The following is a 27,473-nucleotide window of genomic DNA, read 5'->3' on the forward strand; positions in this document are numbered from 1 at the left end:
CTGCATGGCAGGTAACAAACGATCCCCATTTTTTTCAGATGAGGAAACCTACCTTAGTGATTTTATGCATCATGCATGGCGAGCTCTCAACCAATGTTGGAAGAATGACCGTCTGAGCAAACAAAGGAACAAAGTCTCGGGGCCTACGGCAACTGCAATTAGGACTTCTGGTATTCTAGAACATTCTGGCATTATCTAGGGTATAGACAGTGTCCTGGGAATTCCAAGATGAGGGAAATCTGGGTGAGCAGAAGTGATCAGGGAGGCTTCCTGGAGGAGAGGTCATGGCTGGAATTGAGCCTTTGATGGTGGCCAGGACTGAGCGAGACAGAGAGGGGAAACCCTCCGTACAGGGGTAACACTTATTCCACAAGCAGAGTGGGAAGATGGGGGAGTGCAGGTCTCACGACAAGGAACAGCGCAGAGCTCTCAAATAGGGCAGGACTCGTGGTACCTGCATGAATAGCTTTAAACTTTAACAGTTACAGTTTTAATGGATACTGGAAAACCTGTAACTTGCCCCACTGGACCCACAACTTGAGATATGACTGCTTTTTTTTTTTTTTTTTTTTTTTTAAGAAAATTCTTTAAGGGGTGCCTGGGTGGCTCAGTGGGTTAAGCCTCTACCTTCAGCTCAGGTCATGATCCCAGGGTCCTGGGATCGAGTCCCGCATCAGGCTCTCTGCTCAGCGGGGAGCCTGCTTCCTCCTCTCTCTCTGCCTACTGCTGGGCCTACTTGTGATTTCTCTCTGTCAAATAAATAAATAAAAATCTTTAAAAAAAATTTTTTAAAAGACAATTCTTTAAAAAAAATGAGTCAAATTTTTAAAAAATATTAAGTTAACAGAATCATGTGGTAGGTGGGGGTTAGGACGTAAAGTGAGGATGGGGAAATGCCTCAGAGTCAAAGATGATCTTGAAAATTCCTTAGACCGATGTCACGTTGAAGTCCGACAAAGGTCTTTTGAAATGTCGGCACGGCTGGTCCTTCCAGCGCTGGGCCACTTTCTTCACTGAGCCCTGAATGAAGTCATTGGATGTGTTTACGAACCAAGTTTGTACCAGAACACAAAACAACTTAAACCTTACCAAAATATTCAGAACCAAGATGTTCACAAGGTGAGACAGTGCAATGTTCCTTTGGGACAGACACGCACCCAGCAGAATGCTTTATGGATAATTGCCTCTTTTTTTTTTTTTTTTTTTTTTTTTTTTTCCTTTTTAGGAGCATGTAGAACTCCATGCAAGAATTTTTAGAAGTGTCTGTGTTGAGGCTCAGACGCAGGGAATCTACAGTCCTCAATGGTTATCAACTCAAATTGGGGCATGCTGGGTTCAGCTTTCGGGAGAGAACAAATGGGGGTTTTAAGGGAACTCGGAGGCGTGGACCCTGGAGCTTCTCACCAGCAGGTCTACCCAAGGGCGGGCCCAGGCGGCAGAGACCATTCTCCCAGCCCCACTGGTCCCGCCCCCACCAGAGGGACCGTCCCAAATACTGGTTTCCAGAACGAATCTGGAGATTGAGCAATCCTTTTGCAATCCTGTTGCGAATGGGTGCTTTCCACTTCGTTGCTTTCTGCAACTGCGCAGAGAGGTCAAGTGGACTTGTCAGCTGACAGGTCAGCAAAAAGACTCTTTGGTGACAGACGGCCCTCTGATTTTTGCCCGTGACTCGAGGGTGTAAGAAATGAGTGACACGGCTATTGGGGCGTTCCTTCCACTCCCTGTTGCTTATTTTTGTCAACAAGCTTTTTCTATCTTCCATCTACAAAAATAAGAATGGAAATGATGGCAAATTTGGTCTCCTTCTAGTAAAAAGTTTTGTCATTCGAGGATACATGAATCAGTTGGGGAAGCCTCATTCACCTCGTTAGGAGATATATTTCCAGGCAAATAAAAACCACAGTGAGAGGCGCGTGGGTGGCTCAGTCCTAAGCATCTGATTTTGGCTTAGGTCATGATCTTGGGGTCCTGGGATCTGGCTGGTGTTGGGCTCCGCGCTCAGTGGGGAGTCTGCGGGAGGATTTTTCTCTCTCCCTCTGCCTCTGCACCCCATAGCTTGCAAGCGCTCTCTCTCCCTCTCACTAAAAGAAAGAAATAAAATATTTTTTTAAAAATGAGATTCCAGGGTGCCTGGGTGGCTCCGTGGGTTAAAGCCTCTGCCTTCGGCTCAGGTCATGATCTCAGAGTCCTGGGATCGAGCCCCACATCGGGCTCTCTGCTCAGCGGGGAGCCTGCTTCCCCCTCTCTCTGCCTGCCTCTCTGCCTGCTTGTGATCTCTGTCTGTCAAATAAACAAATAAAAATCTTTAAAAAAAAATGAGATTCCACTACGAATGACTAAATTTTTTTGAATACCAAGGTGCTGGCCATTATGCACAACGCGGGAGGCCCTCATACCTTGATGGTGGGACTGCAGAAGAGGACAGCCGCTAGGGACAGTGTCAGCCAGGACCTCCAAAGGTTAAACACAGAGTCACCACAGGGCCCACCAATCCCACTCCTGAGTATTCATCGTAATTGCCCCAAACTGGAAACACTTTTAAATGTCTTGCAACTCCCGAATGCCTACAAACCCCAGTATACGCATACAATGGCATTCTACTCTGCGAGAAAGAGAAAGTGTTTTGTTTTGCTTTGTTTTCTTGAGAAACAAACTGTTGACACACTCAAGGACACGTGTGAATCTCAGGACGGATGCCAAGTGAAAGAGGCGGTGTTAAAAGTCCATATCCTGTGTGATCCCGTTCTGAGGACATTCTCAAAAAGGCAGAACTATCTGGTTGCCAGGGTTTGGCCTCAGCGGAAGGTTTTCCTGCAAAGGAGAAGTAGGAGGAAATCTGGAGGGAACATAACATTGTTCTGTAACTTGGTTGGTGGCGGTTACTGGGATCTGTATGTGTTACAATTCCTAGAACCGTACACTCCTCTATTCCACTCTGTGCATTTAAGAAAATTCAAAATATATGTAAAAAAGGGGATGCATTCCAATAGAGTCTTGCTTCTTTGTGGGATAGCTAGCAAATAGGAAACACGGATGTTGTCCGTCAATTGTGTACCTACAGAAAATGGCAGTCCAGACCAACAAAATGTTACCCTTTGTGGTCAAAGGAAGAAATTAAAACACTCATTCGAACTTCTACGGATGCTTATGCTGCAAAGAAGCACAACAGAACGATTCATAATACTTAAAAGCATAAATTCTATAACATTTCGCTAAACTTCTAGGGGAGATGGAAATAGGCATTCAAGACGGGACGTGTACTGATGGAGAGCTGGTTTGTGTGTTTTTTTCAGGGGTGGTATCATATTTAGGACCCATTGGGCTGTTTAAAGAGTGATGACGTGGTTTTATTTCATTTTTAGGATTTTACTAATGAGAGACAGCAGGGGCAGGAGAGGAGGGAGAGAAGCAGGCTCTCCGCTGAGCAGGGATCCCAATGCGCGGCTCCATTCCAGGACCCGGGGGTCATGACCTGAGCCGAAGGCAGATGCTTCACGGACGGAGCCACCCAGGCGCCCCCTGACGTGGTCCAGGACCACAGTGTGTGGGAAAGTGCATCCTGGGTGGCTACGTAAAGATCAGATAAAAGCTTCTCGATGTCCACGTTGGAGCGAACGCGTGGATGGTTCCACAAAAAGCCTCGGGGAGGGCAGGTGGCACATGAGCGCGGAGGAGGCGAAGGCCCTCGGATCCCAACGCCTGGGTCTGCACCTGCCGCTCCAGCCGCCCACGGCGCAGAAGTCGGAAGGCAAGGCTTCCGGCCCAAGGCTGGCGTCATCACGCTGCTTCTGACGTCATCACGTCGCCTCTGAGTTCTCACAGCGCGATCACCACGCCTCCAGCGCCATCACAGGCCTCTCCGCGTTATCACAGCGCCTGGCGTCATCGCGGCACTTCTGACGTCACCGGCAAGCCTGTGATGGGGACGCACGTCCTCCTGGACCCAGAGGGGCGTGCAGCCTTTGCCACGTGAGGGACGCTGCGTCCGGCCCGAAGGGGCCCCTGTGGCCTGGGGCGGGGCTGCAGGTGACCTCCGCAAGCCCGATCCAGCATTAAAAATGTTTCAAATTGAAAAAAAATTTTTTTTTTTAAATTGCATTTTGCAACAGCACTGCTAAAAGGTGAATATAGTAATGCGCGGTTCGAAAATGTTTTTTTGACCTAAAGTTTTGGGTTTCTGCTGGTTTTCCAAGAAATGCTACTGCTTTTGTGGGTCCCCGACAGTACTGTGGGCCAGAGGCTCGCTGCATGATCTGCCCTGTGCCTACCTGACCCTGGCTTCTGTGGATCCCCGCTGGGGGCCACCCCGAAGTGGCGGAAGGCTGACGGGGCACCCCAGGGACGGTAGGGCTCTGCCTCCGCACCTGGGCCAGAGACAGCCTGCCACGACCCGTGCAGCCACGACACATCCCAGCTCCCGGGGCGGTGCCCCACGTAGCACAGATGCTACCTAGCATGGGAAGGACAGACCTTCAGAATGCTGTGTGTTGGCAGGAAGAGAAAACTGGACACAGCTTAGATGTGCGTCAAGAGGGACTGTGTGAGCATCTGCACCCGGGAGACTGTGCTGTCATTTCCAATAATGAGGAGCAGGGAAGGGTGTCCAAGACAGGAACAGCTGGGGGGTCCGCTTGGGTGGGGAAAAAACCAAGAATGACAAATCGTCACAGGAAAGGTCATGATGGCCAATTTATACAGCCCTTCCCATGTGCCAGCTGTGTTCTAGGAGCATGCCATGTCCTACGTCGCTGCATCCGCACAGTGCCACTCTCCGACAAAGCCAGCTACTTTCTCCACTCCTGAGACACAGAGCTGTCAAACGACCTGCCTGAAGTCACAACAAGGGGTAAAGACACAGAGCACAGATTCAAACCCAGGCCGTCTGGCTCCCACACTTTGTGCTACGCACTGCTCTTTTCTGCTTCTTACGTAACAAGAAAAAGGAAAAGCCCAGAACAATACTGAGCATTCCCTACAGGCACCTCAATTTGTGTACAGATGCACAGGAAAAAAAGCCTAGCCAGGCTCCATGCCAAAGTGGGAGGCTACCTTGGGACACGGGTCACAGCAGCCTGAGAGCCTACTCTTTCTAAACGAGAACGGCATTCATGCAGTATTTATATAAAATGTTAAATATAAACAAGGTTGAAATTTTAAAACAATAGAAAGGCAAGTCAGCAGCCCAGCCGCTCCTGGCAGTTACCAGTAAAAAGGAGCTATTGACTAAGAGCCCAGAACTTCCCAGGAAGACCCCCGCTCCCCCGCAAACACGCTGTCACAGACTCGAGCCTTAACTTTTAAAAAAGTTTTATTACTTCCATAGTGAATTACTTTCAAAAGATGATAAATTTCACTTCTGTTGCAGTAGAAAAGAGGCTGAGGCTTGCCCCAGAGCGGGAGTCGCGGGTGGATGGGTCTCCCACCCGACCAGACCGGACCCCCGGACGGATGGGGCTAGGCTTCTGCACCTCTGCCCCGGCACCTAAGAGCCGAGGGCCCTCGCGGGGGGCAGCTTGGGGCGGAGCGTCCCACCACCCCCAGCGGGGAGTGGCCGGCTCAGTATACAGGAAGGCGTCAGTGTAGGCTGGAGGAAGGGGGCCCCAGGCAGCCAAGCCTGGTCCCCGTGCGGACTTCAGGGAGATCAACGTCTGCCTGGGGAATGAGGAGACAGTTGGAGCAGCCTTGAAACGCATCTCGAGCTCACGTGTTTACTGAGGCCTGTGTGAAGGGGCCTCGCCCCCAGCCCAGACGGATGGATGAGGGCCAAAGCTCCGGGTCTGGGCAGGACTGGGCAGCCCCCTGCCCATACGGCTTTGGCATGAGAAGTCTGTGGTCCCGGGCTGGGTTTGGGGACAGGAGCCGGCCCCTCAGAGTAAAAGGCCTGTCCCGTGTGGCTGAGCCACCAAGCGGGGACTGCAGTATTTCGTGACTGGTGGAGAGGGCGCTGGGGGGGAGGAGGCAGCAGGCGCCGGGGCCCCCTGGCTGAGCAGGTCAGGCTGGGCTCTCTCCAGGGAGGGGACCCAGTGCCCACGGCCCTGCGGGTCACTTGGACGGAAGGTTCCAGACAGTCCTCGTTGACCAGCTCTCCGAGTCTCCTCAGCAGCAGCTCCATCCCTGAGTGTGCCTGCACACGTCTGCGCACGCGTGTGTGTACACGTGCTGGGGGGTGTGCAGTGTGTGGACACGCGTGTGGCAACTGGGGGGCTCAGACTTTAGGACTGGTGGGCGGTCCGCTGAGAGCGTCCTGAAGAAGCGGGGTACCGGGGCCGGGGAGCTGGTCTGGCTGAGCGGCCGTGCTGGGCTGGCTCGTGGCATCTCCGGGACCCTGAGGAGGAAGACAGGAGCTGGATCGCGGAGCCGTATCAGGGAGGCCCACCCGCATCCCCAGCCCCACCCTTGGCCCTGCACCCACATCCTCCGGCGAGGAGACAACCCCCTCCACGTCCCCCATCAGAAACACCCATTCCTCCAGCTCGAGATCAGAAAAAGCTGGAGTGACGTACAGACCCCTGAAATGCAGTTACGGGGGCGTCCTCTCTCACTACACACCATCGCGCCCTGCCCTCACCCCATTTCCGAGGTGGGAAAACCAAGGCCCAAAGGCACTTGCCGAACACAGTGAGCAGAGCAGAGCAAGGGCTCTGGGCCTTCTCTGCAATACGGTGAGCGGCAAAACAGGAAACCAGCTAAATGTCCACCGACCGGAGAGTGCGTTTTTAAAATAGCGTCACAAGATGGCATTGAACCTGGACAGCTTTCACAAACCCAGACCCGCTGAGGCGAAAAGCCAGGGACCCATGAGAATTGCTTTAATCCTCTATTGTTCCTGGATATATTTATACAGACGTAGAGGGGAAAAGCCTACACACCAAATTCCTGGCAAGGACGGCCTCCGGGGGAAAAGGTGAACCAGAACAGAATGTTCACAATTCATGTTGTTAAGTCTGGGTGACAAGGAACGGCAGATGCTGTAATTTATCTTTTACTTTTTTTTTTTTTAAGTTTCTCAACCAAGTTGTTAAAGACAATGATGATAAAGACTGGGGGCGGGTGGGAGGGCAGAGGCAGGGCTCTTCATTCCTCTGAGCCCTCTGCCTTCCTTCCCCTGAAGAAGGGAGAGGCCTCCTGGAAGCAGTTGGGGCTGGGATATCCCGAGCACCCTGGCCCACCTGCAACCCCAAGGGCTTGCTTCTCTAGGCGGTGAAGAGAATTAAAACCCCCATTCTGTGCAGGACAGAGGGAGGGGAAGGGTTGGACTGTGGCCCCTCTCCCTCTGAGACATATCTAAGGCTTCCAGGATTGAGTCCATTCAAGCCAGGGGCAGGAATGGGGAGTACAATGAGGCCAGGCCGGAGTGAGACCAGCCTACCCCACGACACACCACCACAGAGAGGCAGCGTGGGACACCTAGGGTGGTCACAAGCTCAGCAGCGTGACCCAAACAGCCACAGCTTAAGAAAGCCTTGCTCAGAAGTAAAAAGGAAAATTAGTCCCAGACTGAAAAGACCCCCTGGTCTAGCCCAAGGAAGACACATGTAACAAATCCCAAGGAACCAGAACATGATTCCTCCTCTTCCTCTTCCCTTCCACCTTAGTTTGCTTGAGGAATGAGGACTTGGAATCAGAGAGAAATTAATGAGAAGGTAGGAACGGTTCAGGAACATTTCCCTAAAGGGCTTCCATGTACAGTTGCCCAAGATGTTCACTGCACAAGGGAGCCTAGCCAAGGGGGCTGTGAATGCACTGTCAGCCTTCATTTGCCAAACCCTCTGCCCTCAAGCAGGCCAGGTCTGCACAAAGTGGATGTCTTTCTTATCGACATAAAAATGCTCTTCTTGGCTAGTGCAGGCCCCATTTCCTGCTTTCCCCAAGCAAGGCAGCCCTTCAAGACTGTTCCCATGCTCAGGTGCAAGGCAAGATGTGGGAGGACCCACACCTAGGCTCAGCATAGGCTAGAGACCACCATGCAGGGATTCTAGGTCACCAGGACCACTGGTCACTTCCCAGGTGCCTGCCTTCCCAACCCAAACCAAATCCTTTGGGACATGACAGGACACTGCGTTCCCCAAGCACACGACTGGTGTGGAGGCTGAGCTGCCTTCCAGAAGGCAGGGCTGTAGAATCTCTAAGTCAAAAACTTCCCTAGTAACTTGAAAGTTGGATCCTGTGGGTGACATAAAGAGGAGACCCCAGGTTTTGGTTTTGTCTTATGGGGGAAGGGGTGCAGGAGGACATGCTGGCCATGTCCCTGACAGCCCAGGGCTCTGACCTCACAGAACCACCAGCCCTATCTGTGCTAAAAGGGAATAAGGCCCTCTCTACCGCTGACGACCTCACCCCTGCCCCCCAAGAATGCCCAGCAGTTTCCACAGAAGGGAATCGTGGCGAGAAGGGGGCAGGGGTGCCTGGAAGGCAAGCTGTACACGATAAGGCATCCTGGGGGGTTCTGGGGAGACAAGGAAGGAAAGGGAGACTAGCGTCCAGCTAGGACACCCTGTTCCTGAGCCCGGGGACTGCGTCCTCAAGGAGGGTATCCAGGGCATGTTCAGTCCTGACGTGCTCACGCCCCTCCCTCCTACTCCCCGATTGGCAGGAGGAGCTACCCCACCCCCAGCCTGGCTGGGGACACAGCTGTCCCTCCCTGCTCACGGGGCTGGCAGCTGCTGAGCCCACGACTTTGCATTTTCTCTTTTATTTCCACCTCCAGCCCTGGCAATCGAAGCAAAGTGGAGGCAGCCAACTAGCCCCAAAGAACAAGGCTGTTGCCTCACCCGCGCTCTGTGGCTGTCAAGAAAGCTACTTAAACCCAAGCAGGTTTGGCCCCAGAAGCTCGAGGGGGCGGCCCATTTTTGAGAAACCAAAGTAACAGCCATCTGTCACAGGTACGACCGTAGAGCGACTCACCCCTGCCCGACCCCAAAGTCTAGGGCCCAGGGCTCCGCCGGCCGCATCCCCGAGCAGGACTAAGACCTCAGACCTAATGGATCCCGGCTGGGAAGGTGAACTCCTGCAGGCACGAGCCTGCTTCTCCTGCAGGTAGATCGCCAGATAAAATCAGGGCATCCAGTTAAATCTGAATGTCAGGTAAACAACTGAGTTTTCAGTGTACGCATGTCCCAGTAACTGCACGGAACACACCTACCCTAAAATTCATTCAGTTTACCTGACATTATCCTTTTGTTGTTGTTTCTTGGTGGTGGGGGCAGGGAGGATAAGCGGACCTGTGCGTCTTTGCTCTATCTGGCAAGCCTACCCTCAGGCTGAAACCCAGTATTCAGCAGGCGCTCAGTTGATGCTCAAATTCTCTTTTTCTTGGTCATCCCAGATTTCATTTGGGTTTGCAGGGGGGTTTTTGTTTTGTTTTGTTTCAGAGAGAGAGCACATGTGAGAGGGGATGGAGGATGGGGGTAGAGGGAGAGGGAGAGAGAGAATCCCAAGCTGGCTCCACGCCCAGCACGGAGTCTGATGCGGGGCTCGATCTCAGGACCCTGAGATCATGACCCGAGCCAAAATTCAGAGTCGGACGCTCAACGACTGAGCCTCCCAAGCACCCCGATCCGAGATTTATTTAGACTCTTGTTTCTCAAATATGGGATCATCTACACCAGAACCCTCTTGGGGGTGTCCATTAAAATACATATGCCAGGGCTCCACCCATGACTCCGCTCCAGAGGGTCCAGAAGGATGTCCAGGGGTCTGCACCTGGAGCCAGCTTTCCCGGAGAAGTCCACCGCGCCAGAGGTCGGAGAAGCAGCTGGCTTGAACCCCGCGATCCCAGCTTCCTAAGACAACCTCGCAAATAAGACAGCGGCCCCCAGAGCGCCACCAACCCTCCGCCTCCGACCACGCCTGGGACCAAAGAAACGGCCAATCGCTCTGAATGCAAAAATATGCAAGTACGAATTTGGAGTCTGTAGACACTCCAGGTGCAGTTTAAGCTGAAGACACATGTAAGATCCAAAGAGTTTCGAGCCACCGGAGTTCTACTCGCTATAGGAGGGGGAGGGGAGGGGGCCGCGCGGCGTTACCTGGTACCCACCTACAATCTTGCTTCTTGTAGCACAGTCCCCTTGGGAGCTGATGTCATCAGGGATTCAGAATAGGCCTGAATGGCCTCCTTATCCTTTGAGCCCTTTTTACTACTACTCCAAAATAAATAGCATTTCTCCTAGAAGATAACCAAGCTAATTTATAGTTGACACCGTAGCCAAACACGAAAGGTTGACACGCTTCTTCAGTTTCCAGAAAGCAAGGAGCAGGGTGTTAAGTCCAATAAACCATTAACGCCTGGAGATGCAGAGACGTGGAGAGTGGGTGCCCTTCACCAGAGACAGAAATGCCTTCGGGAAACACGCTCGGTCCGACGGACGAGCCCCGCGGGAAAGGGTCTGGCCACCTGAACGTCTAGGGTTTGGACACTGGAACCAAGGTGGGGAGACGGGCCACCGTGGGCAAGGCGCATTGGCCAAGAACCAGCGGGCCGAGCAGGTGGAGTTTTAAATCGGCCGGAAACAGAAGTTTCCGTGAAAAGTCTTGCTTTTTGAAAGGAACGACTTAAGAAGAAAAATTTCTGGGAAATTAAAATACATTGAGTTCATCAGCATATGATCTCTCTTCTTTTAAAATCAGGACAAATAACATAAAAATATGAAAATATGTGAGGCCTAAGCTCTGCTAAGCTCCCCCGCCCAAAAAAAAAAAAAAAAAAGTCGCGGAATAAATTTCCACTATGTGACCTCCGGTGCCCCCTGTGAGGAGGAAGTCTCAGCTGCGTCCTCAGGGAAAAAGACATCCTTACTGCGTCTGGGGACCGCACACTGACCTGGGGCTGAGGCCTGCAGGGAAGGGGTCCTAGCCAGTGATTTCATGGGTTTCCTCACTCTCCTTTCCCCTCCCACTCCTGATGGACACTCAGGAGAGACAGAGGAGACAGAAGATGGGGAGGCTGCCCTGGCCTCCTCCCCTGGGCCGGTCCCTCACCAGCCAGAACCTGGAATCCCCCGTCGGTGGCAGTGGAAATGCCCAAGGAGGGATTCTCAGGCTGAGAGCCTTGGCTTCAGTCCTTTCCGCCCTCCCAGCATAAGTCAGGCAAAGAACTATAGGGAGTTCCCTTACGCTCCCTGGAGAGCCAGTCCTGCTCAGTCCAGTCTCCCTAAGCCCCCAACAGGCTGGCTAAACCCATCGATCACCAGGAGCTCAAACACCAGAGCAGCGGCATGGTGAGAGCTCGTGGGCCCTGGCGCCCTTGCACCAGGGCAAACCTTTCTCCCTACAGGATGGGGAATTCGGAAGGCAAATCTGGTTAAGGGGCTGACACCCAAGTTAAGAGCCCGGGAAGGTTTATGGTTACCACAGCAAGCAAGTAAGCAGGCATGCAAGCTGCTCCCCAAGAAAGAGGAGAAAGTAGAAGACCCGTTTGCCAACGCTGAAGCAAGAAACCAGGTGCCGTGGGGGCCCAAGGGCCCTCCGGACATGCCTCAGCCATCCCTGCCTCAGGGCCTTTGCACTGGCCATTCCTGCTCTTGGAGCACTTCTGTGAGTCTGTGCCGAGTATCTCAACAGCATTCCCATCTAAGCCTAAATTCTATCTCTTCAGAGAAGCCTTTCCTGACACTCTCTCTATAGTCGTCCCCAACCCTCTTGAACGCTATGATGTCCAGTCCAGGAGCCACATATGGCTGTTAAGTCTTTAAAATGGGTGAGTCCAGGGGCGCCTGGGTGGCTCAGTGGGTTAAAGCCTCTGCCTTCGGCTCGGGTCATGATCCCAGGGTTCAGGGATCGAGCCTCGGCGGGGAGCCTGCTTCCCCACCTCTCTCTCTCTCTCTGCCTACCTCTCCGCCTACCTGTGATCTCTGTCTGTCAAATAAATAAATAAAATCTTAAAAAAATAAAATGGGTGAGTCCAAATCAAGACCTGCTGCAAGCTCAAAATACATACCGGATTTCAAAGACTTAACATGAAAAAATAATATAAAATATAGTTACGTTTATATTTTTTTATATACTTTATATATTTTCTATTTTTACGATTATATGTTGATGTCCTACTTTGGACCTATCCGGGGGAAACAAAATATACGATTAAAATTGATTTCTTTTACTTTAATGTGCCTATTACAAAATGTAAATGGCTCACCCATGGCTCACGTATTTCTACTGGACAGCACTAACCTTGTCTGTCATGTTTTCTATTACCTTTATCATCAGCAAAATTGCCTTTTCTGTTTGGTTTTCATCCGTCTCCGTAACTAGAATGCCATGCTCCCCCAGAGCAGGGCACGTGTCTGTCTTGTTCAAGGCTAGCTGCCCTGCACCTGGCAGAGACTGGCACCCAGCAGGTGCTGACTTGATGAACAAACCATTCAAGTACCAGGTCTCATTACCCAGAGCTCTACCAGCAGCCCCTCCCAGAGAGGGTCCCCAGGCCTCCCAGGACCCGCAGAGAAGTGGCAATGCGGGACGCAAGAGAGAGAAGCATGCAATGACAGCTCCCCTGCCCCAGGCAGAGACCCAGGACCGCTGCCCAAGCTGGGCTCAGGGCTGAGGTTGTCCGTGGAGACAACTGGAGGGATGCCCAGAGGACACCCCATGCCCCACCTTCCCCCAGCAGGCAAGCAATGGGCCGTTCAGCCCAGGCCTCACTCTGGCCACCACCTACTTGGCTCCGGATCTGGTGGATGATAGGGATGAGCAGCAGGACGCAGCCCAGGGCGAGGAGGACGTACTGGGCGTAGTGCAACACACTGGGCATCAACACCAGCTGGGTGTAGAAGGTCTGCAGGGGCTCACCTTCCATTGCCCCGCTCTGGGGATAGAGAATGACGAACGAATGGGTTGGCGCCGCACCCAGCAGGTCTGGGGCGCAGATGCTGCACCACACCACATCCCCGTCCCCCCACCCCAATCCGGATCTCAAGACCACAGTCCAGAGCTTGCAATGAAGCCTGTGGGCGGGGGCCTCCTTTTTGCTGGGGGGGCCCACATGACGGGACTACATTTCCCAGACTCCCATGCAGCTGGGAGAGGCCACGTGATCCCATCTCGCCAATGGGATGTGGGCCCAGTAGGTTACAACTTCCTGCCTGGCCCATAGGCACCTGCCACGGGATTCTGAGGGCGGGCGGGACTATGGGACAGCAGGAGCCTGGGTGTCCTACGGCAGAGCTCCGCCTCCCACAAGCTGCCCAGACTGTGACGTGAGCAGGCTGTCCCTTCGGATATTATAGCTCTGCCTGATTGAAAAGCCCTCTGCCAGAAGGAACCCCGGAAAGCCTGGAAAAAAGAAAGCTTTCGAGTGAAAAGCTGACGCGCTGAGAAGCAGCGTCCCTTCTCTCAGGAGACGTGGTCAAGCGCCTTCAGAAAATTACACCCTGGGCCAGGGCCGTACTGTGTCGGCAGCTTCTGCCTTCCTCACCCAAGGGATCCGATCAGCAGGGGGATAATCGACAGGACGTGCTTGGGCCTCGGGGAGCTTCTCACAGATCACTCCACATCCCACGCTCCGGCAGCCAGCCCAGCACCCACCCCACCCCCCCCAGCCGCCTGCCTCCAGATCCCACTCGGGCTCCCGCCTGGCGTCCCAGACTCGGCGCCCCAGGGCGCCCACGCAGGCAGCCGGAGGCAGCCTCACCTCTTCGAACCACACCAGCGGCAGGACCACGGGCTCGATCTTCCCCGTTTGTCTGGAAATAAGCGAGACAAAGCAAGTGAGAAGTTTTTGCCAGCGTGTCTTCTGGGAGGCAGCTTTGGACACGTGATCCCAAGCTCCGGGATCGAGAGGGATTTGATGTTGCAACAGCTAGATTGGTGCAGGCTTGAGTAATGGGTATTTCCTGGCGGGGAGCAACCTGACAATCTGATCCTATCTTTTTGAATTAAAAACTCACATTTCCTACAAGGTGGGGGCTGCGAGGGACCTGGCTGATGTCCATCCGTTCCCTTGAGAAACAAAACCCCAAATTTATTCGGGATGGCAGTGCACCCGGCTAACTAACAATAGGTTTTATGCTCGCCTCCTGCATTCCTTGGGAGAGTCTGGAATCTGGGCCCATCCCAGACAGAGGCTGCCTACGTGACCAGGCCCCAAGAAACAGGCTGGGCCTGGGCGCTGAGTCTCTAATGGGCTCCCCTGGTAGAAAACACTTCACAGGTATTGTCACAACTCATTGCTGCAGGCATTAAGGGCATCCTGTGTGACTCTCCTGGGAGAGGGCTCTGGAAGCTTCTGCCTGGACCCCCCAACCCCAGACTTCACCGCATGCACCTTTTCCTTTGCTGATTTTGTTAGAATCCTTCTGCTGTAATGAATCACAGCCACAAGTACGACTACGTGCTGGGTCCTGTGAATCTTCCCTCTGAATCATGGAACCTAAGAGTGGTCTTGGGGACCCCTGACACAACACTTACTAGCTAACGGTGTGACCGCGGGCATGTTACCTGTCCTCTCTGGGTCTCCACTGTAAAGTGGGGATTACACAGGCAGTCTCACGGGGCTCTATTGTTTTAAATGCAGTTACATGAGCAAAGTGCTTAGAGGAACTCCCACCGTACAGAGAGCCTCCGGGTCTGTTGCTCTTGTCATTGTTAAATCGTAGCAAACAAACGGATGAAAATATTCTACAGCTATCGGGCGGGGCGGGGAGGGTGGGGGGTTCTGCTTAAAGAGGGCACAGCTGGACAGAGGGGAAGTAGAGCGCACTACGGGACAGAACCAAAGTCGGCACAAAAGGCCAAAATCCCTCCGTCACCACTCTCAACGCTCTCGGGCGCCCCGCTAAGCCGCAGATTGTGCTGTGAAATGAATTTACACAACAGCATCACCTGCAGACAAGTTACAGAAATACAGCAGAGGGTCCACGTTGGCCTCTTTTATCTGAGTTTGTAAGAGCGGATGTAAATTAAATGCAAATAGCATGCAACCCTCCCGCCTTTATCTCCTGGGCAAACAGCCCCAAAATTCCCCAGAGGAGCCACAGGCAAACAGCTCAGCTGCGTCTCTGGCCTCTTCCCACACCCGATGCCCACTGGCCCTCGGGGACGGCAGGAGGCGCTGCCGTTAGACCCGATCCCTTGAGGCCACTGCTCCAGCCGGAAGGGGAGGTCAGATGGCTGCGTCGCCTGTGCCGAACAGATGGAGACAGAGGCCCAGAGAGGTCAGGGGAGAGGCCCAGGGTCACCAGCAGGCAGAATCCAGCGGCCCAAGTGTACCGCTGGCTTGAACAGCGTTTTGTCAAGAATTCACATTCACTTCAACAAGTGAACATTGAGAGAGACCCTGTTAAAATCCAGATTTTGAAAAATGCATTTGAAAACGCATGGGACAGGGCCACGACTGGCAGGCGCTCCCGGGGGGTGGGCAGGCTTGGGTCCTCAGTCCGCCTCCCCACCCAGCCTCCTGGGCTTCCTGAGTCACCTGTCACCCGCCCCCGCTCCCAAGGCCATGATGGGCCCCAGAGCCAGAGGATGGTGGGTGGCAGGCCGTTTCCCTACCCCCAGCTCCTCCAGGAGCAAACCCTCTGACAGCCTCACAATGCACAAATAAAAAGCCCGGGTGGGAGCGAGGGAGAGGAGCGTGTTCTCTCCGGCTGAAAGGCATTTCACAAAGCTGAAGAGACACTCACATTCCTGCAGCCCAGAACTCTTCCTAGGGGAGTTTTTTTCATGAAACTATTTCAAATATGCTTGGGGGGGGGGGACCAGAACCCAGAACCCAGACGCTACCATAATGACTAAATCAGTGCGCCCTCTCGCCCAGCTCCATCACGACCCCGCATCCTGCCCAGAGCGGGTGAGGACGTGGAGGCTGGGACGTTCCGACACCGCTGACGGGAAGGTCGGTGAGGCAGCTGCTGGACAGAACAGCCCGGCGGCCCCTCCAGTGGCTAAGCGTGGCCTTGCTGAATGAGCCAGCAGTCGTGGTCCCAGGTGTCCACCCAAGGCAAAGGAAAGCACGCATCCATACAGAAATCTACACACGCACGGTCCTGGCAGCATTACTCGGGATGGCCCACACCGAGAAAAATCCAAATGTCCATCCAGGGAGCAATAAAACCTGCCCCACGCACACGATGGCCTACGATCCGGCCACGAAGGGGAAGAAGCAGTGACATCAGCTACAACCTGAATGAGCCTTGCAGACGTGAGGCCAAGTGCGAGAAGCCAGACGCAAAAGGCCACCTCGTGCATGCAAGATCCCCTTTATAGGAAGTGTCCGGGACAGGCAAATCCAGAGAGACAGCAAGTAGATGAGCGGACGCCAGGGGCTGGGGGAGGGGGAGTGACGGCTACTGGGGGTGTGCGGAGGGAGGGAAATGTTCTACAGTTCACCGTAGCGAGGGGTGCATGACTCCGAACACGCTACTAATCGCCGAATCACAGGGGTGAGTTTTATGCCACGTGAATGACATCCCAAAAACGCCATGATTCAAAACAAACAGCAACAAGAAGAAAATCGGGGCTTAAAAAAAATGCCTTCCATGAAACCAAGAGTCACACTTTAAAAGGCTATTTGGTACATTTCCATGTTCCCATCCTCGCTCTTGCCAGGATTTTGTTTGTTTGTTTTTTTCAATTTTCTGTTGAGCAGGAAACTCCCTGGATGGAAGAGTCTGGTGAATTTCGGGGACAGATGTTGAGAGACAAAACCAGGATCCCGGAGTGGGGAATAGACCCCACACCCAGGAGGACCGTCTCCTTCCCCACCTGCTGGTCCCCGGGGAGGGTCACCACAGTCCCCCCATCCCTGGGACCCAGGCCCCCACTCCCAGAGCCACTCACCCGATGCCTTTTATTGCCTTGATGTACAGGCTCAGCTGTAATTTCACGGAGCAGTTCATGGGAATCCCGGTGACCTGTGGGAAGAAGTACAGAGAGGGGCCTGGGCTCGCTGGAGCCCCCAGTCCTGCCCCCAAGGGTGGGCACTGGGACCCCCCCACTAGCTCCCACCCCTCCCAGGCAAACACACGCTTCCCAAAGCCCTCTTTCATCCACCACCTATCCCCAGATATAGTACATTGTGTTCCCTTTTTTTTCTTTTGGTTCATTTTTCCCCTTTATTTTTTAAATTTTAATTAATTTATATTTTATTGACATATAATGTATTATTTGTCTCAGGGAAGTACATTCTGTTTTCACCATCCCTGCCCCATCCTCCAAGCTACACAAAATAGATTTGCATATGGAAAAAGTCGCCCTCCTCACACAACTTTTCCTGTCTCAAACCTAATGACAGTTTTCCCTCGGGTTTAATTTTCTTTTTCTCGAGAACTTTTTAATCTCCAGATACGAGGTAGGGACAGGAAACTTCCTTTGTCACAGGAACCTACATTTGTGGGGTTTTTCTGGATGAGATCATTTTTTTTTAAATAGTAAGTAAATAGTAGGCAAGGACACACGCTTGTACGACCAAACTCAGGGAGGGAGTTCCAGAAGCAGAAAGGGACGGAGGCTTGAGGTCAGGAGGCCAGAGCTGCCGCCTCTCCGCCAAGGCCTGTCTCCTCATCTGCAAAAGGGACTAATTCCCCCCACTTCCCAGAGTTTCTGTGGTGCCCAATCAGGCACCCAAGATACCCACACTCGGGGCCATCAATTCTCATGTGATTATCAGATCCATCAGCGGTAAAGGGCGTTATCTTCTGTGATAAGCAGGCCTGGCGGGCCCCAGTGGCCCAGAGCCACAAGGAGGGACGAGACAAAGGCCCTGCTCCTGAGAAACGGGAGAGCTTGAACCCCACAAGCCGGCGGGATGGGAGGGGGTCCACCCGTGTGTGGAGAAGCGATGACACGGCAGGCCCGAGGCTGTCCTCCTCGGAGAGGCCTGCTGGCTGGGCTGGCCGGTGGCTGGGGTCTGGGAACCAGGATTCCGGGAGGGCCCCCCCCCCCACCGACTCCCTAACTGATAAGCAGGGATCACAGCGCCTGGATGGTTTGTACAAACAACGTGATTTATGCCGACCGCCGGCTTTCCTGCGGGGGAGTCTGGGAGTTGGGAAGGCACCGGGCAGAGCGAGCCGGTGGGAGCGGCCCCCAGGGAACACCCAGGGTGCTGAGTCTCTAATGGGCTTCCCTGGAAGATGACACAGCTCATCGCTGGGGGAATTCAGTGTGTCCTGTGTGGCCGCCGTGGGGGAAGGCCCTGTGCCTAACTCACCGCCCCAGCTTCACCCCCTGTGCCCTTCTCTTTGCCCACAGAGCTTCGTGTCCTCCGTAATCCATCCCAGGTGGGACTCCCACCTTATGCAGAGCCCTGGGAGTCCCCCCAGCAAATCAGCAAACTTGGGGGTGGCCTCAGAGACCCTGACATAACCTGCCACCGCCACCCCCTCTTTCTAGAACAGCCTCTCTAGTCTGGGGTCTCCACCCGGGCCACTTCCTTCCCCAGGAAATGTGTTTCCTTCCCTCCTTGGCCGGCTCCTCCAGGGCCGTGAGGCCCCTTCTCCGTGGGCAAAACCCCACCCGTCCCCAGCACCCCGCACCCCGCAGAACGAAAACAGGGACCCGTGAGCACACCCCTCTCACCACACCCTTCCTGCTCTCAGGGCCGGAAGAGAAGCCTCCAGGACAGCAGCACCCTCCCCAGGTATCCTGTTCTCAGGGCTAACGCCACCCAGGCAGCGAAAGGGTCCCAGGCTCCTCCTCCCCGAAAGTACCCGAATCAGCAACCAAAACCCAAAAGGCCACTTCCTTTCCCTGTGTGCCTCCAGCTGACCCGAAACAAAAGACGTGGAAGCCAGTTCCTACTGTGGCCGGGACAAGACACCTGCTGGCGTCGTCTGGTCCCCCAATCTTGGCCGCCTGTTCCTCAACATGGGGGGAGGGGGCAGGGAGAGCCGTGCACTCGAGTGAGAGTCACCCGTGAGAACAGAGATTGTGTTCCTGCTGGATTCCCCAGAAGCCAGCAGAGAGAGAGAGAGAGACAACAAAATAAGTGAATGAGGGGCGCCCGGGTGGCTCAGTCGGTTGAGCGTCCTACTTGATTTCGGCCCAGGTCGCTGGGCATCCTGCTCAGTGGGGAGCCTGCGGGAGAGTCTTTCCCTCTGTCCCTCCCACCCCACTCTCTCTCTCAGATAAATAAACAAATCTTTAAAAAAAATAAATAGGGCGCCTGGGTGGCTCAGTCGGTTAAGCACCTGCCTTCTGCTCAGTTCATGATCCCAGGGTCCTGGGATCGAGTCCCGAGTTGGGCTCCCTGCTCAGCAGGGAGCTTGCTTCTCCCTCTCTCTCTGCCTACCTGTGCTCTCTGTCTGTCAAATAAATAGGTAAAATCTTTAAAAACAAATAAATAAAAAAAAATAAAATGAACTAAAAGAGAAAAAGGTAGACAACCATGATAGCTTTATAACAAAAACTCTTGGGGCACCTGGGGGGCTTAGTTGTTAAGTATCTGCCTTCAGCTCAGGTCATGATCCCAGGGTCCTGGGATCGAGCTCCACATCGGGCTCCCTGCTCTGTGGGAGGCCTGCTTCTCCCTCTCCCACTCCCCCTGCTTGTGTTCCCTCTCTCACTATGTCTCTCTCTGTCAAATAAATAAAATTTTTAAAAAACCAAAATAAAAAAAAAACCCTCTTAAAAACTGGTTAAAATGTGAAGACAACACGGAGAAGCCATAACATTTCTAGCAATAAAGAGCGAACTTAATATGGAACACTTATTAATATTAATTACCATCAATTTAATTAATTAGTACGAACCTCATTAAAATTAACCAGATATTAGCACAGGACACAGGGATGGAGGCATCAGAAGGCCCATGTTTGAATTCAGCTTCGTCCCTTACTTACTCTCGGTCATTTATCAAACCCGCACCTACTGAGATGCTAGTGTATCTGCTAACTGCTAAAATCCGAGCAACACAAGACAGGACGGACCTCTCCTCAGTGCACCAACAATCCCATTTACGAGCTGTATCACGTGACCGATCTGGACCGCAGCCTCCCCATCTGTACAATGGGAGGAGCAGGGCTCGCCCCCCAGATCACTGTGTGTACTGAGTTGCCACGTGTCGAAGCATCTAGCTCGTGGAGGCACCAGAATGAGCATGCAAGCAGCATCTGCTGGACGGGAAGTGTGTGCAGTCACCACTGGCTTAACTAGCGTGTGTTTTTAGTGAAAAGCAGGGGCAGGGGGGGAGTGCCAGGGGCCGGTGGGGTCGAGTGAGGAGCTCAGAAAATCTGAGCACACAGAAAAACAACGTGGAACGTCGAAGAGCTCCGAAAAAGGCCTGAGGGCAAGACCATGAGTGTCCACTCTGGCAACAGAAACCCGCAGGATTGTTTAATCAACAGCAAAAGCCACCGAGTCCAAACAGGCACATTTTACAGTAGCAGCGATATGGAGATAAGCCAACCGGGTAGAGACAGGCCCACGGGAGGACCACATGCGTGGGTCTGCCACGTTCTTGGTTGCCACCTGCAGACAGCATGTCACAGAGGGCAAATTCCCCAGAAACCAATTCATCTGCAAGATATCCCAGGCTTTTGTCGGGACCTAGAGAGCTTTACGATACGCTGGCACAGCCAGAGGGCTCCTCTGGCTAATTTGCAGAGTGATAATTCTAATTAATTTACTGTCTTATGGTCCTTTTATAAAGACAATTCCCTTGGGAAGAGATAATGAACCCCTTGAACTATGGAGTCAGAGCAAAGTAGGCATCTCTGATGGCTTGATACTCTGGAAGCTATCAATGCCAAGGAAAGCCAGGCTTCCCACCACCCCCAACGTGGAACAGCTTAGTGCTGGCAGGGGTGGGGGGCAGAGAAGGGGGCCAAGGAGGCACCAATGGGAAATCCCCCATACCCCCCATAGGTTGGCAGGCAGAGGCTCACCGGGTGGACATCCAGGAATAAGGAATGCTCCTCTTGGTTAGGATGGAGGCCCAACACTGCCTCGGCCAGCACAGGGTCGGCGTTGTAGAAGTGAGGGTGGGAGAGAAACAAGGGCGCATCTAGAAGGCAGAGAAGGGGGAAGGGGGTCATCAGACAATGGAGAGCATCGGCACATCCAGAGGCCCGCATCATGCCAGGGCCTGGGGAGGCACAGGCGACGGAACCCAGCCACTGCCTGCAGAATTCCCAGATGATGACAAGATGCCAACGACAATAACTAGACAGAGAGAACTCTTTCCTCCAGTTCGTAAATGTTTACCAAGTGCCCAAGAGACGCCAGGCGCTGGGAAGGGACAAGCTCTGTGCCGGCAGGAGTGGTTGTGTGAGAGCCGCCGATTCGGGTGGGGGAGACCACAGGAAGGAAGGGAGGGTGGTTAAACTACGCCAGGCAGGGAAGGCCAGGGAATGGCATTCCAGGTGGAAGGCTGGGCAGAAGCAAAGGCAGGGAGACAGGGAAGTGCACAGAGCATGCGGAACAGACAGTACGTGGAGGCGAATTATGGGAGTTGAGGATACAAAGGTAAGATGAGGCCAGTTTTGAACTTGGCCGGGGAAGGGGCACCTCGATCGTGAAGCCAGGCAGCCCGGACCATCTCCTGCAGGCAAGGGTGGTGCCTGCGGCCGGGTCTCCCTATCATCCACGGGAAGGGAGAAGACACACCTGCTTTGCTCCTTCTCTCCCAGCAGCCGCTCTGCGGGATGGACGCCAGCGAGTGTGAACAGGGGCTGACTTAGGCCCCTCTGTGTGAGAAATTCACACCCAGAAACATGAGGCCGAACCTCTCCATCAACTGACCGGGTAAGGCAAACGCCAGCTATCCTCACGTGCTCAGGACCCCAGACAACAGGCCTGATGGACAACGAGTTAATGAGTTAAAGAATCAGCCTCCCTCAAAAACCTATGAGGACCCAGAACAGGCAAACCCGAGAGACTGAATACTGCACATTGTGCGAGCCGGTGGTTAGGGGACAGGAGATGGGGAATGACTGCTAACAGGTGTGGGGTCTCCTTCTGGAAGGATCAGAATGTTCTAGAACCAGACAGAGAAGTGGGTACACAATATTGTCCATGTACTAAATGCCACTGAACTATACATTTTAAAATGCTTCATTTGGGGGTGCCTGGGTGGCTCAGTGGGTTAACCCTCTGCCTTCGGCCCAGGTCATGGTCTTGGGGTCCTGGGATCAAGCCCCGCATCGGGCTCTCTGCTCGGCAGGGAGCCTGCTTCCCCCACCACCTGCCTGCCTCTCTGCCTACTTGTGATCTCTGTCTGTCAAATAAATAAATAAAATCTTTTAAAAAAATTAAAAATAAATAAAATAAAATGCTTCATTTGGGGCGCCTGGGTGGCTCAGTAGGTTGGGCCTCTGCCTTCGGCTCAGGTCATGATCTCAGAGTCCTGGGATCGAGCCCCGCATCGGGCTCTCTGCTCAGCAGGGAGCCTGCTTCCCCTTCTCTCTCTGTCTGCCTCTTTGCCTACTTGGGATTGCTCTGTCAAATAAATAAATAAAATATTTTTAAAAATAAAATAAAATAAAATACTTAATTCTATGTCATGTGAACTGCACCTCTAAACAACAACAAAAAAAAGAAATCTGACAACAAAACTCAAGAGGTCTCCTTCCTGAAAAGCAACACTATGTCCACCACCTGCCAGGTGACCAGCATCCGTGTTATGTTTCTGGAAGCCTCAAATCTAGGTTCTTTCTACTTCTCTTAGCAAGACCAAGCATTGGTTCAAAATAAAAGCTGGGATTTCGCTGCCACCTGATTTCATCTTTCCTGGAGGACTTTAACGCCCATTGCCTTTTTCTTGACATTGATTCATTCAGCCAAGTACCTCTTCAGTTTTGCCACACCTGGGTCCCCCTGCATGATTATCCAACGTGCTTCTCTGATCCAAATGTCATCGCTTTATTTAAACAGCGAGATTTTTTAAGTCAAGCTTTCTATCCAAGCCAGAACTGGCAAACACTTGCCCCAACAAGACAGTGAATATAGAAATAAATACAACGGAAACCACGAAGGTTGAATATTCTAACCAGATACCATTGCCCACCTGGGGCTTTAAGCACTCTTTTCAGTTAAAAGGAAAGACAGGGGTGCCTGGCTGGCTCAGTCGATGAAGTGTACAACTCTTGATCTCACAGCTGTAGGTTCGAGCCCCACATTGGGTGTAGAGATTTCTTAAAAATAAAAATCTTTTGGAATGCCTGGGTGGTTCAGTAAGATAAGCATCTCCCTTCAGCTCAGGTCATGATCCCAGGGTCCTGGGATCGAGCCCCATATCAGGCTCCCTGCTCAGAGGGGAGCCTGCTTCTCCCTCTTCCCCTCCCCCTGCTTGTGTTCCCTCTCTCTCTCTGACAAAAAAAATAAATAAAATCTTTCAAAAATATAAATAGGGATGCCTGGGTGGCCCAGTTGTTAAGCCTCTGCCTTCAGCTCAGGTCATGATCGCAGGGTTAAGCCTCTGCCTTCAGCTCAGGTCATGATCTCAGGGTCCCGGGATCAAGTCCTACATCAGGCTCCCTGCTCAGCGGGGAGCTTGCTTCTCCCTCTGTCTGCTGCTCACCCTGCTTGTGCACACACTCTCTCTCTCTCTATTTGACAAATAAATAAATGAAATATTTTAAATACACACACACACATATATCAGTTTAAAAAATAAAAATTTTTTAAAAAGATAGATGGGTGCTGGAAAGGCCTCTTAGTGCCAACAGAGACTTTCTCCTGGAGGTGACTGGAAGGAGGGCAACACGAAAGGAAAACAGAAGCCCTCTGTCCCAAGTCAGTCCCTGTCATTTAAAGCCACCTCCTTGCACCTTTGAAGCTACCTTGAGCACCCCAGGGACAATGCCCTGCAGTTTGGAAAAGCTCCTTCCCCATCCTTCCATCTCCGATATGAAAAAGGGCCAGCAGAGGGAACACGAGGACCCCCATGTTCATGGAGACCCTCGGTAAGGGCGGCGGTCACCACATCGGGCCCTTGAAGGTGGCACACCTCCAAGGAGCCCCAGCGTGCCTCCAAGGTCAGAGGCACCCGAAGTGGGTCAGACCAATGTCCATCCCCTTGACCCTTGCTTCAGACAGTAAGCACGCTCATCGCTTGTTCTTTTAACAGCAAGCACACACGCATGCGTTCCTCTCTGTTTTATTTCAAAACAGCATGAGTAATAAGTGGTCATTAATTTATAGCTTTACAGCACGCCCAACCAGACCTAATTGCCCAGGGTCACCACAGATTACAGCGAAGAGGTCTGTCGAGCTACTCTGAGGGCCCTGAGCAGCAGGGAAGTGTGAGGAGCGAGAGTCCTCCGGGTCCAAGAAATCTCCAAGGCCCTAAAAGGGAAATGTATGGTATTCCTTATCTTCAGACGAAAGGTCACAGACATGCAGACACAGGGGCCCTGAAGGACATGGACGGGAACATTCCAGCAGCACTAGGCTCATGGTCAAAACACAGAAAGCCGGCTGCCCTTGAGGGCAGGAGAGGTAAGGAGACCAAGGGGAGTTCCCACGGAGGCACGCCAGGCAGCAGCGAAGAGGGTGCCCAGGACAGCCCCAGTGCCCATGGACCTCACCAATGACATAAGGCGTGGAAGAGGCCAGAGGGAAAACGGGAGCACACGCTATCATTCTTCTCACGTAAAGGCCAAAGGCAGGCAAAGCTCTGTTGCTGGACATCAGGCCAGGGCCTGGGAGGGGTCTTGGGGGTGTCTCGAGACCCGAGTCAGGCCCAGTGTTCAGTGCAGAGTCTGCTCCTAACTCTCTCCCCCTCCCTCTACTCCTCCCCTCACTGCTTCTTTTATTTTTTTTTTTTAAGATTTTATTTATTTGTTTGACGGACAGAGATCACAAGGAGGCAGAGAGGCAGGCAGAGAGAGAGGGAAGCAGGCTCCCCACTGAGCAGAGAGCCCAACGCGGGACTCGATCCCAGGATCCTGAGATCATGACCTGAGTCAAAGGCAGAGGCTTTAACCCACTGAGCCCCCCAGGCGCCCCTCCCTGCTCCTTTTAAAATAGATAAATCTTGGGGCGCCTGGGGGGCTCAGTGGGTTAAAGCCTCTGCCTTCGGCTCAGGTCATGATCCCGGGGTCCTGGGATCGAGCCCCGCATCGGGCTCTCTGCTCAGCGGGGAGCCTGCTTCCTCCTCTCTCTCTGCCTGCCTCTCTGCCTACTTGTGATCTCTCTCTATCAAACAAATAAATTAAAAAAAAATAGATAAATCTTTAGAAAATAAATAAAAATAAAATCCCCTCGCACTTCTGAGGTTGTTTTAGCAGATGTGCTAAGATGAGGCGGTATAAGCCTCCTCCCCGGCCCTCTGAAGTGGATGGACATTGGGCCCGCCTGGCTCCCACTCCTCCTTCCCGATCCCACAGGATCCCACACCCGGACTCTGGAACCAACCCTCCCCTCACCTGCTATGCAAGCGCTGGCCCCGCCCATGGAATCAGGGGCGGAGCGTGACGCGGCCTGGCCAATCAGCATCGCCATGGGCCACGGTGATTGGTTCACAGGACGCAAGGCACACCAATCAGAGTGAACGTGGGGCCCCTGCTGGAGTGAGGAAGTCCCAGGTGGGCCCTTCCTGCAAGAGCCTCTGGCGGCAAAGGGGGGAGCCCCAAGCCAGAGGCCAGAGCCTGCCTGGCCACGGAGCCAGCCCAAAAGAAAACCAAGGTGGCACCTGGTGTGAGAGGCAGCTTCCCACAACAGCTGAGCTCCGGAGCTGTACCGAATACGAGAACCTGCTCTGGAATTCGACACACAAACCATGAGATGCCCTTTCTGACGCAGGCGGCCGCTGCTCTTGTCACCTGCCCCACAACCGTAGCACGCAGCCAGCCAGGGTCTCCGCACTGTCAGCCCATCCCATAAGCAGAAATTCCCAAAGACCCCAGGGACGGGAGAATTAAACAGGACAAAGCCAGGTGGGTTCCACAAGGAGGTGACAGGGAGGGCACCTCCAGGCCCCAGCTCCAGACCCTTCACCTACAGAGCACCCCGTTCTGCCTGAACTTGGGGAGGCGTCCAACCTGACAGTCTGTCCCCCCAACCCTGCTGCAAACTACAGCTGGACATCTCCAGCCAGATATGTAGACAAAGAGGTCCCCAGAAGGCAAGACCCGGTCGAATGAGCAGTGGCTTCTCGTCCTACCAACCGTGTGACCTTGGGCATGTCCCAGCCTTGAGCCTCAACTTCCTAAGGGCAGGGTACACCCACATGCCCATACATTCAAATACTACATACCGGCACAATTCTAGCAGCTGAGGACAGCACCCCGCCAACAACATTTACAGCCTGGAGTGGGGGGACACGGATGATAAATTAGCCAAACACAATACACAGTCAGTGATTTCAGGGAGTGATGGACACCAAGAACATAATATAGGGGGAAATGACAGAGAGCAGCTGGCAGGGGCAAGAAGGGGATGGAGGGGGGGAAGAGGGACAATGTTAGCATGGGAAATCAGAGCAGGCCTCCTGGAGGAGGTGGCCTCTGACTAGATCAAAAGGAGGGGAGGGACTGATCCACACAGATCCACATGGATAACTGGGGAAAGAACTCTCAAGGTAGGAGGAATGGTTGATGCAAAGACCCTGAGGTGGGACCGAACTTGATGTACTCTAGAAATAGCGAGCAGGCCATGGGGCTGAAAACTAGTTAGTGAGAGAAGTCCAGAAAGAAATGGTATTGAAGAGGCTGGCTCAGGCCAGATCCCGCAGAGTGCTGAGACCATCGTCATAGCTTCACTGTATGTGCATGGGGTTGCACCGAGCAGAGAGAGCCTGTTCCCAGTGAAGCAAAGACCTTTCTACCCCAATGAAGATACTCTCCTTCTGCGCAGGTCATCCCGTTCAGAAGTCTCTGGGTCCACGCGATGCTGATCATCAGAAATGGGGCCAGTGTGACTAAGGCGCTGCCTTTTAACTGGATGGCATTCAAACCAATTTAAATACGCCAATGAGGGGCGCCTGGGTGGCTCAGTGGGTTAAGGTCTCTGCCTTCGGTTCGGGTCATGATCCCAGGGTCCTGGGATCAAGCCCCGCATCGGGCTCTCTGCTCAGCAGGGCCCCTGCTTCCCCCTCTCTCTCTGCCTGCCTCTCTGCCTACTTGTGATCTCTCTCTATATATAAATAAATAATCTTTTTTTAAAATTAAAAATTACAAAAATAAATAAATAAATAAAATAGGGAACGGGGGCACCTGGGTGGCTCAGTGTGTTAAAGCCTCTGCCTTTGGCTCAGGTCATGATCCCAGGGTCCTGGGATTGAGCCCCACGTCGGGTTCCCTGCTCCTCGGAAAGCCTGCTTCTCCCTCTCCCACTCCCCCTGCTTGTGTTCCCTCTCTCGCTGTGTCTCTCTCTGTCAAATACATAAATAAAAATCTTTAGCAATAAAAGAAAATTAAATAATAAAACAGGGAGCATGACCTGGATTATCCTGGCATGGGGACGTGGCGGTGGGGGGGTGCGGGACGGGGGTAGTCTCTGGGGTCTTTAAACTAGAAGAGGGAACAGGAGAGATGAGGCCAGAAGGTGGGATCGGAGAGATGGGGTGTTGCTGACGGTGAGGACAGGAGCCT

At 53.1% G+C, this 27,473-nt stretch overlaps 1 protein-coding gene across 2 annotated transcripts in view; it reads right to left on the reverse strand.

The window, feature by feature from the left end:
- Positions 1–5,293: 5,293 nt before the first annotated feature.
- The window catches only part of SCARB1 (scavenger receptor class B member 1), a 69,225-nt gene continuing 47,045 nt past the window's right edge, over positions 5,294–27,473 (reverse strand). Inside the window, exons 8-13 of one of the 2 annotated variants that reach the window (XM_080821415.1) lie at positions 20,826–20,944; positions 16,780–16,853; positions 13,634–13,685; positions 12,662–12,808; positions 10,043–10,171; positions 5,294–6,328 (exon numbers count right to left, since the gene is read on the reverse strand). In XM_080821415.1, the coding sequence (XP_080677541.1) occupies positions 10,043–10,171; positions 12,662–12,808; positions 13,634–13,685; positions 16,780–16,853; positions 20,826–20,944 (521 nt within the window). In that variant the 3' untranslated portion in view covers positions 5,294–6,328. The remainder of the gene's footprint in view (positions 6,329–10,042; positions 10,172–12,661; positions 12,809–13,633; positions 13,686–16,779; positions 16,854–20,825; positions 20,945–27,473) is intronic. The other variant, XM_080821414.1, reaches the window with a different exon arrangement.

This window comes from Martes martes (genome assembly GCF_963455335.1).
Source record: "Martes martes genome assembly, chromosome: 13".
NCBI classification, from domain to species: domain Eukaryota; kingdom Metazoa; phylum Chordata; class Mammalia; order Carnivora; family Mustelidae; genus Martes; species Martes martes.